The sequence below is a fragment of the Alosa sapidissima genome, chromosome 19 (genome assembly GCF_018492685.1).
Source record: "Alosa sapidissima isolate fAloSap1 chromosome 19, fAloSap1.pri, whole genome shotgun sequence".
Classification (NCBI taxonomy): domain Eukaryota; kingdom Metazoa; phylum Chordata; class Actinopteri; order Clupeiformes; family Clupeidae; genus Alosa; species Alosa sapidissima.
In genome coordinates, this window is record NC_055975.1 from 24,268,835 (window position 1) to 24,287,729 (window position 18,895).

General features: G+C 40.1%; 3 protein-coding genes across 4 annotated transcripts; 2 read left to right on the forward strand and 1 right to left on the reverse strand.

Moving 5' to 3' along the window:
• Window positions 1-366: 366 nt before the first annotated feature.
• On the forward strand, window positions 367-3,704 carry LOC121692987 (dr1-associated corepressor). 2 transcript variants are annotated; one of them, XM_042072096.1, is made up of 7 exons: window positions 367-1,629; window positions 1,746-1,818; window positions 1,899-1,992; window positions 2,145-2,261; window positions 2,521-2,629; window positions 2,984-3,043; window positions 3,137-3,704. In XM_042072096.1, the coding sequence occupies exons 1-6, from the start codon at window positions 1,549-1,551 to the stop codon at window positions 3,014-3,016; spliced, it is 507 nt and encodes a 168-aa protein (XP_041928030.1). In that variant the 5' UTR covers window positions 367-1,548; the 3' UTR covers window positions 3,017-3,043; window positions 3,137-3,704. The 2 variants fall into 2 exon arrangements, with proteins under 2 accessions (XP_041928030.1, XP_041928029.1); XM_042072095.1 differs by having other exon boundaries at window positions 3,170-3,704.
• A 121-nt stretch (window positions 3,705-3,825) lies between these two features.
• ahsa1b (AHA1, activator of heat shock protein ATPase homolog 1b) lies at window positions 3,826-14,620 on the reverse strand. Its single transcript, XM_042072092.1, has 9 exons — window positions 14,403-14,620; window positions 12,314-12,504; window positions 11,772-11,854; window positions 11,524-11,641; window positions 10,619-10,707; window positions 10,009-10,134; window positions 6,109-6,210; window positions 5,771-5,822; window positions 3,826-5,164 (listed from the first exon to the last, which is right to left on the reverse strand). Exons 1-9 carry the CDS (start codon window positions 14,480-14,482, stop codon window positions 4,992-4,994), a joined length of 1,014 nt encoding a protein of 337 aa, XP_041928026.1. The 5' UTR covers window positions 14,483-14,620; the 3' UTR covers window positions 3,826-4,991.
• A 28-nt stretch (window positions 14,621-14,648) lies between these two features.
• mrpl33 (mitochondrial ribosomal protein L33) lies at window positions 14,649-17,828 on the forward strand. Its single transcript, XM_042072098.1, has 4 exons — window positions 14,649-14,760; window positions 15,839-15,857; window positions 15,976-16,082; window positions 17,231-17,828. Exons 1-4 carry the CDS (start codon window positions 14,739-14,741, stop codon window positions 17,278-17,280), a joined length of 198 nt encoding a protein of 65 aa, XP_041928032.1. The 5' UTR covers window positions 14,649-14,738; the 3' UTR covers window positions 17,281-17,828.
• The last annotated feature ends 1,067 nt before the right edge of the window (window positions 17,829-18,895 follow it).

The following is an 18,895-nucleotide window of genomic DNA, read 5'->3' on the forward strand; positions in this document are numbered from 1 at the left end:
TGGGCCCTATTGGTTGGGCATTTTGGCCCTGAAAGGAAATGTGTGCGCACACAAAGAATGCCGCTGTTCACTGAGTGTTTGACTACAATCACTATAAAGTTTTTTTTCCCCTTTTAACTATTGCCTTCTCATGCTTTTATGCGATTAATCAGAGTGCTCATCATTCCTTTTACTGCTTGCAGTTTCATATGAAGCATAAGGTGAAGTTGTTCACTGTGTTTAAGTAATTTGTTGTTTTGTACTCTCTTTTAATAATTTTATGTTGTTTTTATATCTTTTAATGATTACTTTTAAAACATTTTTAAACTATAGCCCCTTTATGCTTTTATGTACTATTACTCTGCTGTGTTTATGTAAAGCATTGAATTACCCCTGCGCATGAAATGTGCTATGTAAATAAACTTGCCTTGCCTTTCCTTGCCTCAACATTGTCAGCTTTATGTGGGGTATGCCAAATGGGGAGGTTGTTGTGGGAATGAATGAACACACAATCTAAGATGTTCTTTTGCACCACATCCATCAAAAACAATAACAGTTCCAAACCACCACCATTGGTTTGATGAAACCATTTATGTACTTGTCAATGTGTAAATTAAGTCTAGTGTTTTCACCTGTTCCATGCTATAAGCTTCTCTAAAACTGCTCTGTTGTGTTGAAGCGCTAATGTATTTTTTTGTAAAATACTTTTAGATCAGAGATGGACTATCAGAGACTAGGGGTGATTTATTTAGAGAGTATAACATGGCAGGGTGACATAGTCTGCTTTTGACAATGTGAAAAAAGTGAAGTTAATGGCAGCATCAGGGATGTAGTGGAGGCTAAACGCAGTTTATCCACCTCTGAAATGTCAGAAATAGAGTTTATCCACCTCTCAAGAGTTTATTCACCAACCGCAACTTTTATTCAAAAGTCACACTGTATTAGCCACATTCACAATATGTACACTAATCAACACTCTATGAACCAAATGCCAATGTCCTAAATGCCAAAAAAATCCAATATCGCATGGCGCAGTCCACCTCACCGTGATCACACAATTCATAGTTTACCCACCTCTTATTTTACCACTACATCCCTGGGCAGCATATAATATTAAAAGTTCTGTAGCAAGTTGTTTACTGATAATTGTTTGCCACAGGTCTTTTTTCAACAAGTAGGCCTAGGCCATCATGTAACCCAAAATGTAAATGTCCATTGTCATTCACACCGTTTTATGCCTATCTAATAAACCTTCAGACAATAAAATAAATGTAGGCATATTTTTTTCGTTGGTAACCTAAAACATACACAGCCACGGTAAATTCAAAAAAGCATTTTCGTACCCAGCTAAAAATATAGGCCTAGGGTATTTATTTTTCGCAAACTGACTCCACCAAATCACACATTAGATATTGTAGGCCTAGGCTTGCCATATTGTTCCACCTGCAGACTGAGCACACCCAGGAACGTGTCGAATATGTTGAATAGGGCCTTTAGCCCGATTTCTTCTTTTCCATTTACTTCCTGTGACAGGTAAATATAAGCAGGTCACAACGTCCATCAAGCAAAATGCGAAAACAATTAGCAACTCCAAGGGGGAAATTTAAAATGCCTGGAAAAAAACGACGATACAATGTTCGATTTCCGCCTGTAAGTAAACCACCTTAGAAAATGTTTTATTAGCAAAGGCTTGAAATGAATAGGCTACCATGTCTGCTCGGATGCTTTTTCACCTACGTTCACCTGGCTTGTGTTACGCTGGACAGGGTCGCATTAAGAAGATCATGCAGAAGGACACCGAGGTGGGACGAATGGCCATGGCCGTGCCAGTAGTTATTTGTATCCTTTGCATAATCTGTATGTTATCTTCAGCAGCAAACTGTGCGCTTTGAGCTGTGCCACCTAAACGTCTGCCCTAGCTAAAGTCTTGGAGATGTTTCTGAGGTCCCTTCTCACCAAGGCCAACCTCATCACACAATCAAGGCATAGCCGAACTCTATCAGTTAACCACGTGTAAGTTTACCATCAATTAATCCCAATGGATTCATCATCACTGTAACTTCCGGGAAGAGCTGGAATAGCAAATAGCCCATCACTGTTAGTCAGTCAACTGTCAATATCTGCCAACCTGTGTGTGTGTGATCTTCTTCTTCTGTGGTCTGCAGGAAGCAGTGCATAGACTCCGAGAGGACATTTGATTTCCTAAGGGTCTTAGCTGATCAGGCCTATGCCACCTCATCCACCAAAGAGAGCCAAGAGAAGGGGAGTTGGTCACAGCACAGGTGGGGCACAAAAGAAGAAAGTGACTGCAGTGCCTAAGACACACTTTTAAGAGAAAAAGATTTTTGTTTGTTTACTTTTATTCACAGATGCCTATAGCCTAATATTTGCACTTGACTATGCTGATGAATCTATAGGCTTTTTATTCTCCAATATTCTTTTCTAGAATCAACCCACACGTCAAAGCAACTGACTTTAGGATTGTTGCTCTTGACAAGGGGTAGCCTACTAGATGGAGTTTATGGCTAAACTGTTTTGCAGGCGGAGGTGGCAGGATATTCCTGTGAAAGCAAAGCCATCTAAAATGGAAGAGGCTCCTAAGTCGAAGTTGGCCATTCGAGAGCCTCTCTATGACGACAACTCCTCCAGTGTATGTGCTCAATTTTTATACCAGTTTTTTTATTTTTTATTTAAGCAACAGAGCCTACTGCTGCAATTACACTGATTCTATATGAATACTACTACAACTCACTCTATGGGCCCTAATTTGAATGACGATCAAAGCATAAACTTAAGCTATCATGTGAGGTGTGGGAACATTGAGCTGATCCACCTATGTTTGAGCTTAGGATTTTGCAAGATTTGTAAATAGATTTGCCTTGTTATTAAATTAGTTTTAGTTAGACTTAAGACTTACAGTACCTGGTTTTTTTTGTAAGGCCATATATAGCCTCATTCAGACAGGAATCCTCTCATGCTTCCCTTCCTCTGTTTGCCCCTCTAGGAGTCAGAGCTGTACATCTGTTTGGATACATAGTTATGGACACGTCTTCCTAACCTACAGGTAGAGCCATTCTTATTCTCAAGACTTTGCTCATACAAAGCGAGTTTGTAGACATTATTATTACTTTTCATAAATATCAAGTTTTGACTGCAGGTTTACTATCCATGATGTTATCTTTCCCGTAAGCATCTCTGGAAACTGATGTTTGAACTGCGGTGAAGACCCAACAGTAATTTTGGTTTTGAACTTCAATATTGGTGATTTATTATTTGTGGGGATGAAAGTTTAATAATGTGATATATATGTGTGTGTGTATATATGTGTATATAATATGTAAGTAAGTAACTTATAATGTTTTCTGGATGTTGAATGGGGAAAATGTCATCAGTGTAAAGTCCAGGGTGTATCTATTTATTTATTTATGCTTTTGTTGGCTCCTTTACAAGTGGTACAAATATCGATTATCATCAGCACCATATCTATGAATGAGAATACTATGTGGTTGTGGTTGCCAAATTTCATGAAGGTAACAATGATGTATCAGTTGGCTTAATCATGAATTTGTTTGCATTGTGTGTGATGAGTTATGCAAGCAACACCGGTTCATAATTCAAAAGCTTTATTCAGATTTTCATGAGTTACCCATTCCTGTACACATCTTAGTGGCTCTTTTGTCTATTTCCTGTTTGAACTATGCATATATTGTACATTAAAATGTACAGCGCCATGTCTTGAAGTCATCATTATTCCTTGTACAGTACAGCCCTCAGAATGTGAGTGCAGTAAAACTCAAGGTGGTCACTGCACCCACACTTAGGAAAATATTATTTACAGAGGCAAGGGAATTGCAAGGATGACTTTATTGATATGAAATCAATGAGGTTTTAACAGGTTACAAAGTGTTGTGCTACCGATGAATACTTCAGTGGAAAAAAACATAAATAAGTGACAGTTCCGCAGCAGAGGGCTGTTGCAAAGTTTTCGATGCAGATGAGTGAAGACACATCGCTTGGGTCTTTTGTCTTTTTCTTGTCCTGCACGTTCAACCTCTGGAGTAAAAAAAAAAAAACCTTCCCTGGGCGACGCAGCCAATACACACTGGCAGGACATGAGGGCTTTGCCATACCAAGCCAATCAAGATATACAGGACTACACTTTACAGCATGATGCCTTTTAGTTTACAATGCACAGCAATTCAATACAGCCTCCACTGAAGCCTCTCGCTGATGGGTGCTTGACACAAGCAATCCCCTTTAAGAGTTTCCTTACCAGTGGTCAGCACATTTAAAACACATGTTCAGTATAAATTACATAATTCAATCCATAAAACGAGCGATGCTGAAAATATGAGTGTGAAACTGAGACATACGCACCATTCACACAGCCAATCTGTTTTCATGCTCTGTTCTGTTATATTACTGTCAAAATGAAACATTTTTTTTAAGTGGTTGCAAAGTTCTCCCTTTACTTTTATTCTTTTGCCATTCCTCTTTACATCTTAAAACAGTTACAGTATGAACTTAAGAATCCTTATGGAACATGTCGGAACTCTTCAATCCATGAAGGCACAGTCCACCCTGACCTTGCACTGGCTATACAGGTGACCTGAGCACGATGAGACCATGCGGCAATTAAAACGTAGTTATTTCATTCATTCATTCACTCACACACACACACTCAAACAAGAGATAATTCATGAACATTTAACAACTCTCTTCCATCTTCTTCTTGTCTTTGAAAGTTCTACAAATTCAGTTCTCACCCCTTCTTTCTGCACATCAGGATCAAGAAATGATAACGGAAAAATGAAGTGAAAAATTAAAAACCAATCAGTACGAGATGGTGCCAAGTTGGTTCTTCAGCAGAGTGGCTTTCTGATGTCGAGTTTTTGTTCTGTGCGTGACAAAAAACCAAAACAAAGAAAGAAAAAGAAGAAATAAGGAAATAACAAGAGAGAGAGAGAAAAGGCTGCTCTGTTTAGTAGAGCCGGGTATAGCCGGCCATCTGTTCAATAGAGCCGGCTTCCGTAGCCGAACGTCTGTTTGATGCCCTGAAGGTAGTAGCGGTACCAGCCCTCCTTTGTTCTCTCCTCCTCGCTCTCCGGCACAGCCCGACACTCTATGGTCAGTTCTGTCTCCCCGCTTCGGTCCGCGAACTTTAGCGTGATGGTAGCATAGTGCTCTGCAGAGGCAAACGAGCAGAGAAGGCAGTTTACTCAGAGACGTTCTAATGAGGAGACACAGCACTCAATGAATCCTCCATAGAAATGTACGGGGTTAGTTTGAAACGTCACTTTGCCTTATTCAGGTGGCGGCCATTGTGTAAACCAAAACGAGGCTTCAGGGTACACTGAATATTATCATTAATGCATTTTCGCCACCTACTGGCGAATGCATAGAACACAACAATCCTGTGGTTTGTGTACCCTGTAGCCTCGTTTTGGTTTACAATACCTGCCGCCTGAACAAGGTGAATATGTCAGTTGTCTACACATATCCCACCCCTTTCGGCGCCAAAAGGACGTTTACTGGACCAGATGAGAGGAAGCTACAAGGTACAATTACAGCTCGCCCATTTCAGGCCATTTGTTAATTGTTTATGCTTTACAGTCTGGAGGGACCAAAGCCTTGTTGTGACTACTGAAAGGTAAGTCTATCAATCAAACAAACGGAAAAAAAACAAAAAACCTTGAATATAGAATAGATTATATAACTGATATCTAGATGGCAGAGATGATCTTACACAAAGAGATCTCACTGTGGAGAATTTTTAAGGTAAATGTCTTACCACTGGGCCAGGAGTTGTACCTCCATTTCATCACAATCTTTTGCTCAGGAACCTGCCAAAAGGAAAAACATGCTTCAGTAGTCTGTATTAATCTACAGGTGCATTCTAGATTCATTAAACATAGTGTGAAGAGTGAGATATTTCAGAGATATTTCATATAGTGAAATAGCTCAAGCCATTTTTGTTTTAATCTTGATGATTAGGGCTTACAGCTCATGGAAATTAAAAATCAAGTATCTCAAAATACTATTTAATGAAAAACTTTTCCACAATATTCGATTTTTTTGAGATGCACTTTTTTAAATGGCGGTTACTACGATGTCCGGAAGTGACCTCACCAGCTCCTGAAACTCCCCCATCACATTGCCGTCCATCATGCGGATCTTCCCGCCCTTTACGGGTTCCACCACGGCGGCCGCATGTGTGAAGGCCTGCACCATCTGCACACAACCAGAGAGACACAGTCAGGAACATTAGCACACAATGCCGACTTCACGCCAACAACGCGTTATCATAATCCCTTGCCCTATAATCACAGGCACTTTTCGGTGAATGACTTTTGCTTTCCCAATGCAACAGCCTCAGTGAGAGGGTGACAAGTGTCTTGTTTATTTCTTTCAGTGACCATGGTAACGGGTTATAATGTTCACATAATGCGTGAACAGCGTCATGCTGCCTCCCTGATGTAAGCAGGTTACCAAAGGGCATGCAGAGGTGGTACGGAGCTTCTTTTCTCTGTCCACAGCGCTAAAGCTAAAGACAAAAAAATATCCTAATACATGCGGACATGCTGATTAATTTGCATGTTGTCTCAGTCTGTGTGAAGATTCAAAGCAGGGGCTCAATTGAAGCTAACGCACCAGTGTAGAAGGCTACTGGTCACACTGACTGGGAATTCACACCACAAGAAAGAAGGGTGAAACGTAACTTAATCAGTTTACATTGCCTCCGTCTTTAGCGTGATGCCACAATTAGGGATGTCCCGATCCAGCTTTTTGCACTTCCGATCCGATACCGATATTGTAGCTTTTAGTATCGGCCGATACCGATACCGGCCGATCCAAGCATGTATTAAAGATTAAAGATATTTACTTATTTTGTTGTTATACTCATGTTGAAAAGGGTTTTACTCTTAAGAACAACTAGCCAACTTAATTAGGTTAGTTTGAATAATCCACAGCTGACCTGTTTATTCTTAACAGGGTTAAATAAACACAAAATAATAAATAGTCAATTAACCACACAAACTGAATTGGCATCAGTGCTCTGCTCAAGAGTGTAAACCAAGGCTTAAAAGGTGCCATGTGTAAGAATTGAGGTAAAAATATCCAAAAAATGAGCTACATGCATCAAAAGAATGAGAAGAAATAAGGGCGATGGTGTCATTGAAAAAATGACAAGGTATAGTGCTGCAGAGATATCAACCTGAATTAGCATGCTAAATTACTAGCCACAGCCCGACAGGTGTCATAATACCAGTTTCGGCCATGGGAGGCGGTATGCGGGCAACATAACTGCCAGCCAAACTGCAATACACTTGTGTTGGTTGTTACTCTAGGGTAGACCAACACACTTTCTGGAGGTATACTGCCCCATCTTTTATGAAATGTGGAATATGAATTGATTTTTTGGCGGACATTACACATGGCACCTTTAAAAAAGCCATCAGTGTAAACAATATTGTAAACAATCTAAAATTATATATAAAAGCAACACACACAAAACCTAAGTAGAAAATAGTCAAATTACCACACACACACTGAATTGGCTATAACAACCCAAATAACTGTCACGCCTTCTACAGTATTGCTATCTCCTCCACACTTTACTGCTCCATCTCCATACTCCCTTCAATGTCTACTGTTTGCCCTGGCTGCAGTCTGAGCATGATGGGGAGATTCTTCTTCTATTCACAAAGGTGATCATTTCAACATGCTCAGGTGTCAGCCTGCTCCTGTGCTCATCAATGATAAGTGAGACTGCGCTAAAAAGCCTCTCACTGTTGCGTTTTAAAAGCGAAACTGATGCCACAACTGGTCTGGGTTTGCTGAAGTAACCTGGGCTACAGGCTGCATTTATTAGGCCTACTGAAAATCAAGGAACATAGCACGTAGGCCTATCTACACTATTTAGAGACAGGAGCTTAAGTTTACCGCGACAACAGCTGTCACTAATTCACATCGTCGTAGGCTGCGCCGATGCACAGAAGGTAAAAAAAAAAGTTATGATCGCCTACTGGAAGCTTCTACCCTTTTGGATGTGTAGAGTTGTAGGCCTAGGTGCACTTAGTTGTTAGCGATTGACCACGTTGCTTTTTGAAATGAAATGCGTTTGTTAGGCTAGCCGATTGTAAAAATAGGGAAATTAAAGTGCGTGCTGTGCCTATACATTACACAAACAATCTTAAATCGCCGAGATAACATTCGTTAGACAGGCAAAGCTGTCAGCAGCAACATGCATAAGAGCCTTAATAGTAAGGGTCTTTCGGCCATTCGCGGTCGCGGTTAACCTTATGCTATATTAATTCAATTGTGACATGAAATATTTGCTCGATAACTTTAAATTCTTAGTGGGACATGCACAGACAAGTGGGATGCTGGACAGGTCGCTAGGTGTGCTGAAAAACGCGAACCGGATTTGGGGGAAAAGCTGAAAAAAACTGGAATGGATTACCTACATCGGTGCGCTGGAAAACACGGACCGGAGTTTCGAAAACAAACTGGATCGGGATTTTCCCGTGCAGGCCGATCCCACATTTTTTGCTAATATGATATCGGCGGCCGATCCGATCCAAATATCGGATCGGGACATCCCTAGCCACAATGTGTTTAGTAGCGAAGGGTAAAAATACACTTTTCTCTCCTTTTAACAGCCGTAAAACACACAAAACCACTGATACACAAATTCTAATGGAATTCTATTGCTGTAAAATAGACAGATGTCAGACAGGTAGCCTGGGAAAAACCCAGACGTACTTCTGGCAAGTTCGAGATTCGCTCTGAAAGTCGGTCTGGCCAAGAACCCATTCTAGCCCATTGCCAATTTTCCTAGATCGAGGCACCAATCAGAACCCTTGAGGCGGGCTTTACACGTTGACGATAGCGCACCTTGTTAAAGAAGCCGGGTTTAAAAAAAAAAAAAAAAAAAAAAAAAAAACATCAACGATGGCTGCTGCCGCTTGTTTGAAGCTGCTATCACGTTGGTTTAAGACAGGGAGTTAGAAATGTCTTAACTGCTTCCTTATGTTGGAATATGCAACATTGTACAAACATGTATGTAAGGGATAGCTATGTGATATCTGCAACAGTGGTAGGCTACTGAAAACGGTTTGATATTCTGTTCATTTATAGGCCTACAGTGGCTGGACACGTAGCAGACAGAAAACACATAGGCTACTTTTGAATTGGTGTGCTATGCGAGCATAACTCGAATGCTACACTTCAGTGTTTGCCTTGAAACAATTCCGGCATAATTGCTTTGAACGTTTCAGTCTCTCGTCCCCCATTCCTGCTTTATATGTCCCGGTCAGCCAGAAAGGACTAATGAAACAAAATGCTCGTTTGAACGTGAACGTTTTTGTTCAGAGCTGAAAATGCAATTGTGTTTGACAGAGGGCAGATGTAAATTGCTAGTGACAAAATATTAGCTTTCAGTGTGGCACGATGTCTTTGTAAATTAGCCTACGTTTAATTAAAAAGTGGTTCATTCTTCCTGCTTCTCCCTACAACCAGACAGTGTTGCAAATTGTGTGTTTCCGTCACTCTGTCTCTTTCGTTGCTGTGATTGTTTTTTGGCGTCCGAGGCATTTTGATCGGCGTCCGTTTGGGAACGCCCTTTGGAAATGGGCCGTGAACGAACCTTCCCCAGACCCACTCTCAGTTACGACTGAGAAGGGTCTGGTTTCAACCGGGCCATCAGAGAGGCTAAAAAACACTTAAAAAATGCTCCTGGTATAAATTCCAATTGAGGCTGTGTATGGGAAAACTACTGGAGAAAAGTTGGTAGGAATAGCACTCCCAATGTTGTTCCTTACCGCATTATCCACCACTAGCAGAAATGCATTTTTACACACAAATGCTCATCTGTTTTCATATTGCGAGTGTGTGTGTGTTGTATTGTGTGAAGGGGCTGTTTCAACAGGGGGTCGAGTGTGAACAGCAGACCCCTGGGGCCTGTGTCTGGTGCTACGCTACCTCCTGGGTGAGGAAGACTGTATGTGTGTATGTGTGTGTATGTACCTCCTGGTTGATGAAGACTCTGTACAGCTCTTCAGGCGACGTCATGAAGGTGTCCCTGATGCTGAATTTGCAGGTGGGGATCTTCACTCCAGTGTTGGGTGCGGGAGTCGAGCAGTTGGTACCAATCTGGATCACATCCACAGGAATTAACACACAGAGCAGATACACAGCAGTCTCAGATGTGCCAAGCCTACTAATGAGGAGTTCATTTGCAAAAACAGATATCTCCATTTTTACAGACGTGCAAATTCATTTTGTTGTCCATTCCAGGTAACGTTAATCAAACCGCAGCTGGTACACAGATCAAATTAACCTAATCAACCCAACTGCCGTTGATAGACATACCTACCTGGAAGGCATTATTTTAATTTTGATTTATGAAAAAATCGTTAAAATGGGGAATGCTGTTTTTGCAAGTGGCCTCTTCAAATATTTGTGCTGGGCTAGGCAGGCTTACTGCCAACTTCAGTCTCAGAAGCATTCTGACTCTGGATATGTGAAAAGTGTCCTTGTGAACCAGACTCTGGATATGTGACAAGTGTCCTTGTGAACCAGACTCTAGATATATGAAAAGTGTACTTGTGAACCTGTTCACTGCTTTATTACCCACCAGAGTTTTGTCCACCTTGGCTTTGGACTGAGATGATTGCTGTTTACTGAGGCCATTGGCGGTGGGCAGGATCATGCCTTGGGTGAACTCTAAAGGACAAACGGACACACACACACACACGGACACACACACACACACACACACACACACACACACACAGTGTAAGAGTTAGCTAGAAATTACTTTAAAAGCAATTAGTATGGATATTTAGTTTAGTATGCAGTATACTGTGTACTGTACACTTCCTGTGTTACTCTACAGTGAGCTGAATAAGTCTGTGTGCCACTGTGCGAATGTTTTGCCACTTCGGGTGCAACTTTGCTTAGCTCTTCTGTTCTCTTATACTGCCGAGTTGTGCAGATTCCCACAACCATATGTTTTTTTAGTCCACCTTCATCATCATTACCACAGTTTGCATAATATGCTTGAAGGAGAGTCTTTCTCTTCACTAGCCAAATGCTGACCTGCGATGCACAATATGCCACACTTGAAAAAATAGCCCCCATTTTGCATTTCAGCCGTTTTTGTTTAGGTACCATCATCATGTCTCATAAAGCCTTAGGCTGTGCAAACTGTTCACTAAAGGGCTTATGTTTACATTTATTTTATGTATTTGGCAGATACTTGTGTCCAAAGCGACTTATAATATGAACACTACATATATAGTTGCTTATAGGCACCAGCTGACAGTTGAAAATCACCAAAGGACACACAACCATCAACAAAAAACAGGAAGCCAGAGGAAACACCCATGAAAGATTAAGATGTAATCAATTAACAAACAATCACTAAGTATCTCACTGTGTGTGTGTGTTTGTATTTCTATGTATTTCTATGTGTATCTATGTGTGTGTGTGTGTGTTTCTATGTGCATGTATGTTTGTGTGTGTGTAGGAGGGCCTTACCGGTCTTGAGGGCGATGACATAATTGCCCAGGGCAGAGCGCACCTTCTCTGCTCCTTCCTTCTTCATGAGGGTGAGTAGCTGAGTGTCAGGCTGGTCTTTACTCAGCGTCACGCTAATCTGTGTCCCCCCCGGAAACATCACACACACATTAAAATAACACCAACAAGCAGTATAGCAGCAGCTAAAAAATCCGGACAAGAATATTCATGATTCATTCCGTCATTCAGAAGCAATAAATCAAACTTACATCAAGGTCTTCCATGTCATTTTCATCTGAGAGGTTCGGAACCTCTATATGGCCTTTGCATTTGATCCCTGATGTTGTTATTCCTACAAAAAATAGTTTATTAAAAAGATTTAATTAGTTAGGATTTAAAATAGTTAATTAGTTACTGTAAGCATCCCCCCTTATTCCACATTATTACTAGAGCAGTGTAACAAGACTATTGTATTATTAGCACAACACAGCCATGAGTGCCGATAGCAGTGAGGAAAAAAAAATGCTGATTCTCTTAAAAATTTTTGTGAATGTGACAATGGCTAGATAAATACACTTTATATACATTTACTTTATTCATTCCCAGGGAAATTGTGGAAGCTGGTGTGTGTGTGTGTGGGGGGCAGTGAGCCAGTTCCCATAATTCCTATAATCTACTCAACCTCAAGGATCCATTTCAGCATGTGTGTTCTATTTAGCTTTCAGTGAGAGTGTGTTTGTATGCGCTCTGTGTTTGTATCTGTGTGTGTGTGTGTGTTCTGTGTGTGCAATGTTGCGTGTTTCTGTATCACCTTTCCACTTGGCCTTGAGGTTCCACTCGTAGAAGAAGATGAGCTTGCCTTTGCGGTTGTTGATGGAGGATTCTCCCTCCACCTTGCTCACCTCCGTCACCTCACATGAGCCATGCTCGTTCTCCACCCGCACGCCCTGGAGCAGCTCCTTCAGCTTGTCCGACGACCAGTTGGTGGCATTACGCTCCGTCCTGACCACACCAACAGAGGAGAAGGCAACCGAGCATGAAGCATTGAGCAGTGTCATCATATTAACACATAACAGTAGGTGTACTAACCTAGAGATTGGCATGGTTTTATTTCAGTTAGCCTAATAGCTGGTTTGATTTGCAATGAGAGATGATCTTATGGAAAGTACCCCATGCCAATCGTGAGATATGGTGAAGGGTATGTGATGATGTGGGGCTGTTTTAATTCCAAAGGCCAAGGGAACTTTGAGGATGCATAGTATCCTGGATCTATGAAATAAATGGCCTAAAAAATCAGCCTGCCTCTATGGGAATTTAACAAAAAAATAAAGGGGACAATGGCCTCTGTATTTTAAGGCAGAACGTTTATTTATTTACAATACATTATTCATTGACAAAGAAAATGTTGGATTTTTCCTCTTTTTTAATTAAGGCAGTAAGATCAATTTCCAAAAGATGATTTTTATTCCTCTTTTTAGTCAACTTTAGCATGTGTATGTACAGGGTATGTAAACTTATGAGCACAACTGTCGATAGATAGATACTTTATTCATCCCAAGGGAAATTTTAGGCATCCAGAAGCTTATACAACCATAACACAACAAACACACATACACATCTCACATACATACAAATCACTCACAGAAATGTAAAAAATAAAGAACATGTGAAGTGATTACCAAGGTATGGTATGGACTAACCATGTGATGCATTGATTATGATGAGGTGCTATGGTAGAGTGTGTGGAATGGTGGTAGTGCAAAAATGAATAGTGCCATCATTTTGAGATATCTTAACATTTGTATGCATTTGTATCATAGACTGTATTGAATGATTTGTGTATACTTTTCAGATACACTCTTTCACCTCCCCTTGACTGCTAAGGGCATTTGTTCAGGGCTATCATTTCTCAGCACATCACATCATAATCAGCAGTTTTACTCTTGGCATCAACGTTTCATTGCATATTAACGTTAGCACACATTCATTTTGCTTTCTTCATGACCATCTGGACTGGTTCAAATCTTGACGCCTATGCATCCAACTGTCATCCTTTCGCGACAGATTGTGAAAGCCAAACAAAAATGGAATATCATGATAACGTTTTCTTTCAACGTATAGCATTTGTAAAACAGTTTTTAGCTTGAGCTTCCATTAACGTTACTGCAAAATCCATTCGTGTGTTAAAAAAAAAAATGACCACGCTAGCTTACACCCCACTGACAGTTGCATCTCTGTTACCATGAGCTGAACTGCAGTGTCTGGTTGCTAACGAAAGACACCCCACTTATGAACAAGCCGCGGTTAAGCTACTGCAATACAGGGAACCAAGTTTGCCACCACTCCCCGATTATGTTGCCTGAAGGAGATTACCTAAAAAATGTATGTATTCTCGATTCATTAATTCATACATACATGTATAATACGTGAGCAGGTTTGTCTTAAAATGATAAGCATCGATAAGCACTTGCCTTAAGTTACTGATGAGGGAACGTTAACCATTGTAATGCCAATCAGTATTATTTTCAAGTAGTTAACTAAAGAGTAAAGTTGACTGAGCTGCATGAATCTAACGTTGACAACTTTAAATTCTAGCAAGATATCACCTACAAAGTTGACATGGCTAGTATGACAGCTAGAAAGCTAGCTAGCTATAGCAGACCATTCTCGAAATTACTTAATGTGTGAAAATACACTAACGTTAATGCTACGTTAAAATTAACACACAAGTTAACATTAAAATCATGAAGATTTAGGCTTGATCAGAAAATAAATTAAATGGCAAAGGGGGAAATCAACCAAGCTAACGTCAGCATTAGCAACGCGAAATTCCCAGCTTCCCAACCATCACTTGAAATGTAACCAGTTTGAATGGACTCGGTTTAACAGTGATCCCTTACCAGTGCCAATTGTTGACGTTTGTTGCATCTGCTCTTTCCTCCACAATCCAACGAGGGTCTCCTTCGCCCCACTTTGCCATGATTGCTCTGTTAATGAATAAATACAGTTTAGGTGTTGTAAGTTCTTCCCCCGGCAAAGGATATCTTACTGTCCGAGGCACGTTTTCTAGAATACTCCAGGCAGCTGGTTCCTCTGATTTTGTTCACCGGTAGAAATTACTGGAAGCGGAAGTGTGTGTTACATTGTAATACATCCCTGTCGCAGTCTGACTTCCGTTCATCTAGTGGCTCATGGTGGTCCAACGAGACGCAGCGGTCATCAAGGAATGAGCGACAATGTTTCTAACAACTGTCAACTGTGAGTTCGCACGTCTTTAATTCATATAACACCACTATGCATTGTCATATGTGTTGCTGTTGCAATGTTAACTGAAGTCCCTTTAAGCTAATTGAAACGGCTTTGTCAGCTGCTAATTAACGTTAGCAAGTCTCCATGTAGCTAACATTGAGTCAAATATTATATCTATAACGTTCATCTTTGCTGATAGCTGAGAACATTGAACAAGTGACACATATAGAGTTTCTTCGTGATACCTTGATAAGTTACACTTCTGTCAACATAATTCATTCAGCATCCACGATGAGTGATGTTTTCATAACTAGCCTATTCTATCACAGTCTAATGGTAACCTTACCAATGTTTCGTGTCAAGATAACATTCACAGAATTGTTCCTATCCAAAGATCACTGTCAAATATCATGCAGTACGAAGTGGAAAATATATTGTAGAGCCCGTAGAAAGCTTTTTTGCAAACAGGCACCCAGAACACGTCAAAGGTAAAGGTTATCTCCAAGCAGCTTGAGGTTCCTGTGACTACAGTTACACATATTAGGCTATTAAGATATCTTTTTAAAGCTCTCTAGACCTGGCTGCAAGAGGAAAATTGACACAGTGCGAATTGGAAGATGGTCAAAACAAACATTCAAGGCGAACTTTAAAGTTCATCACTCTCTGAATCTGTGCTTTGAAGCTGTGAAGGAAACTATGAAATCTAAAGACAAGAAGGCATCCTCCAACACATCACCCAGTGTCAGAGACCTAATGACCTAAACACAGCTAAAAACACTCAAGAATGGATAAGAAAACAACAGTGGACTGTTCCATTAAACATGGAATAAACATTGATGAATGCCAGTTACTTACTTTTGTCAGTTTCAAATTATTTTAGAGAAAAGTTGAGGGGGCTGTTTTTTGTGGAAGGGTACTAACAAATCTGACCACGACTGTATAAGCTATGGATTCAAAAGTCAGATTTTGAACAGTCAGTATCACTTTTTGTTCTGGTAGCAGGTCACTTTTTAAAAAATCTTATTATTATTATTACAGTGTGATTGGACATTGTCATTTAAATTTTGCTTCTCCTCTTACTTTTCAGTGGCTAAAGCCAAATCCAAGTAAGTCTATCTAAACTCAATGTTATGTATGTAAAAACATAATGTAAGTTAATGTTACCAGTAGGCTTAGCAAGGGTTTGAAAGCTATTGAGTTCAGTTATACGATTGACTTTTTCAGGACAATCCTAGTGCAGATGATGAGTGCTGCTGGGACGGGTTATTGTTTCAATACTAAAAGAGGTCGACTGCGGGACAAATTGGTCATGCGCAAACATGACCCACTTGGTGAGCATTTTTCTTAACACAATATTTGTAGGCTTACATTCCACATTAAGTACTTTTGCTATTTTCATATCCCGTGAGTCCTTGAAGTGCTCTTGGCTTTTACACAATTAAATACTTTGCTATAGCTATAGTTCAAGCACAAGAACGTTGCTTGTTGATAGACTTTGCACTTTGCCCACTATTTGAATTCAGGCCCATAATCTCCAAAATGACAAAAAAAAAACTGCTTTAAGTATTTGAAGTGAAATTGGGCTCTTCAGTCAACTCATTCTTTTCTGGTGGAGCCAGGTGTGTTTAAACCTGCCGCTATTGTTAATGTAATTAATGTCTACCCGTACCCGGTTGGTTGTTGCACCTAGTGAATGAGCATGTTACGATGTAAAAGGATTTCTGCCTGTGTTAAAATTGTTATTATTGGGCAACAACAAGATATTCAGTGTTGGAATTAACATGTAAGGAGCTGAATATAACAGAAGATGCCGTTACAGCACAGCTGACGCTCCACCGGAAATAAATGGGTTACCTACAGCAGTGGTTTTCAAAGTGGGGGCCGGGGGCCGCGAGGGGGTGCCTCAGCAAGTTGGAAGGAAAAATAAAAGCGACAAATAAATACATTTGAAAAGTTTAAAATATACCTATTACTATGAGGATTGTTATACAATGGCATTATAATAATGTGACCCATATCTGAACATTATATTTCCCATGATAATGACTTGGAATAATAGTAGAGCGATAGCTCTCATATAGCAGAAAGCCCCGAATACAATTTGTACACACTGTATGCTCCATCGCGAAGTGGTTGTGGCTAAAATAATTATTAGGATTAGCTTAATGTATTTTTACATTTGCCGTAGTATTGTCGATAGGTTTAATAACACATCAAGGGGGTCCTTGGCCAGAACCTAGTGGTATTTGGGGGGCCTTGTCGTGGAAAAGTCTTGGAACCCCTGACCTACAGTAAAGAGCCTTTCCGTGCATAAGGTCCATTAGACTGATTAGACAATATGTAGCATGACCCAGAGAACACGATGGGAGCCAAGATGCGTTGTCATTTGACCAACAGTCTTGCATTTTTGGATGTGTATGTGTGATGTTTTGAGTTATTTTATCTTACATCCTGAACATCCTCTTGTTTTCCCCTGCAGTCAACAAGCACGTTCTTTTCTTTGAGAAGAAGAAGATCCGATCCATTTAAAGGTGATGGAATACCTGTATGGGTCACCGGCATGGGCAGCCATAGTAAAATGAGAGGTTTCCATCAACCTCTCAGGACTCTGTATAACTTCCATATGTATGCTCACCATGGTATGGATGGCTGCTGAAGACAGGTTTTCAGTGTGTAATGTGGATGTAATGCACTGATGTTCCTTTTAATTTCTTTGTTGTTAAGCATATATACGGTAGAAAACATTTTGTTAACTCAACTCCGATAATGGTCACACGATAACACCAGAAAAACTCAAGTTTCAGGCAGCCATGATTCAAGATAATCCAATATGGCTGCTGCAAAGGCTGATATTACGCTTAATTGCTAAACATTACCTAAATCTGTAGACAATGGGTGCTACTCCTGTGTTCTCTTGTGGATATATGCCTATTTCAGCGGATATTTGTTTGTGGTGATTCAAGTATACTTATACAATATGAATCCAAAATACATGTTAATAACTTGGTGTCAATTGTGATTATTTTGCTATCAAATCATAAGAACAGAATAAAACATTTGCTTTACATTTTTTACAATTTCTGTAAAAATGTCTCATATTTTTGTTCTATGTGACCTTCTGAAATGTAGTTGACAGACTTGTTTTTCCTGTACATTGATAAAAAAACAAAACATGTCTGACAATTCAAAAGCATAGAGTACAGTATCAGTGATTAATGTTTTGGCCACAGATATTAGATGTTTTATTTTGGAATGAATGCAGTTACTGTCAATATTTTGGTATTATTGATTGCATTATCTACCAGCTTCAGGGATCCCCACTCTCACCTGAATGAATCTGGCAGTATTGTGAGAATCATAGTCTTTGAATAGACCAGGGGGGTGTTCCAAGTACGTGGTTTAGTGGCAAACCTGGGTAAGTTAACTCAGAGTAAGTGGTAAACCTCCTACAACAAGAGCCCTATAGCATTGTTTTGTTAGGGAAATGAAGCCACACAGCTCTTCTATTAGAAGGTTTACCACTTACTCTGAGTTAACTTACCCAGGTTTGTCACTAAACCACGTACTTGGAATACCACCCATGTCCAATTCTATGAAAATCACCCTGATAACAAGTACAGCTTTCATTAAAACCTGGTTAAAATGCCATTCTTAGAGTATTATAATAAAATTGGGTATTTTAACATTTTAAATTTCAGGGTAATGCAATACTTTTCTAGTGTAGTGCATTGTACCACATCAGTCTACACAGCAATTCCTCAAACCACAAAGGTGCACATGCCCAGATATAAAGAAACAGATACACAATGTACCGGTATGTAGAGTGTGTCGGGGGGGCAGAAATACAAACAGTTAGGAGTGAAAGCAGGTGTACACGACTAGGACAGGAAGGTGTGGCCACTCAAACTAACTATTTGAGTGTTGTATGGCATCTTGATGTGTGGAGGGTTTTGATGTCAGTGTGCCTGAGTGTGGAGAATGGATATTTGATCTTTGGGTGATAAGATATAAGATAACCTGACCATTTGGTTCATAGGAGTTGCCAATATAAAAATAGTATTTGAAAAAGATCAATGCCTTCCAGTGGGCAGGAGATATTTTGCATATTAAGGATTTTCAAAACGTGGTCTGCACTGAGCCAAAC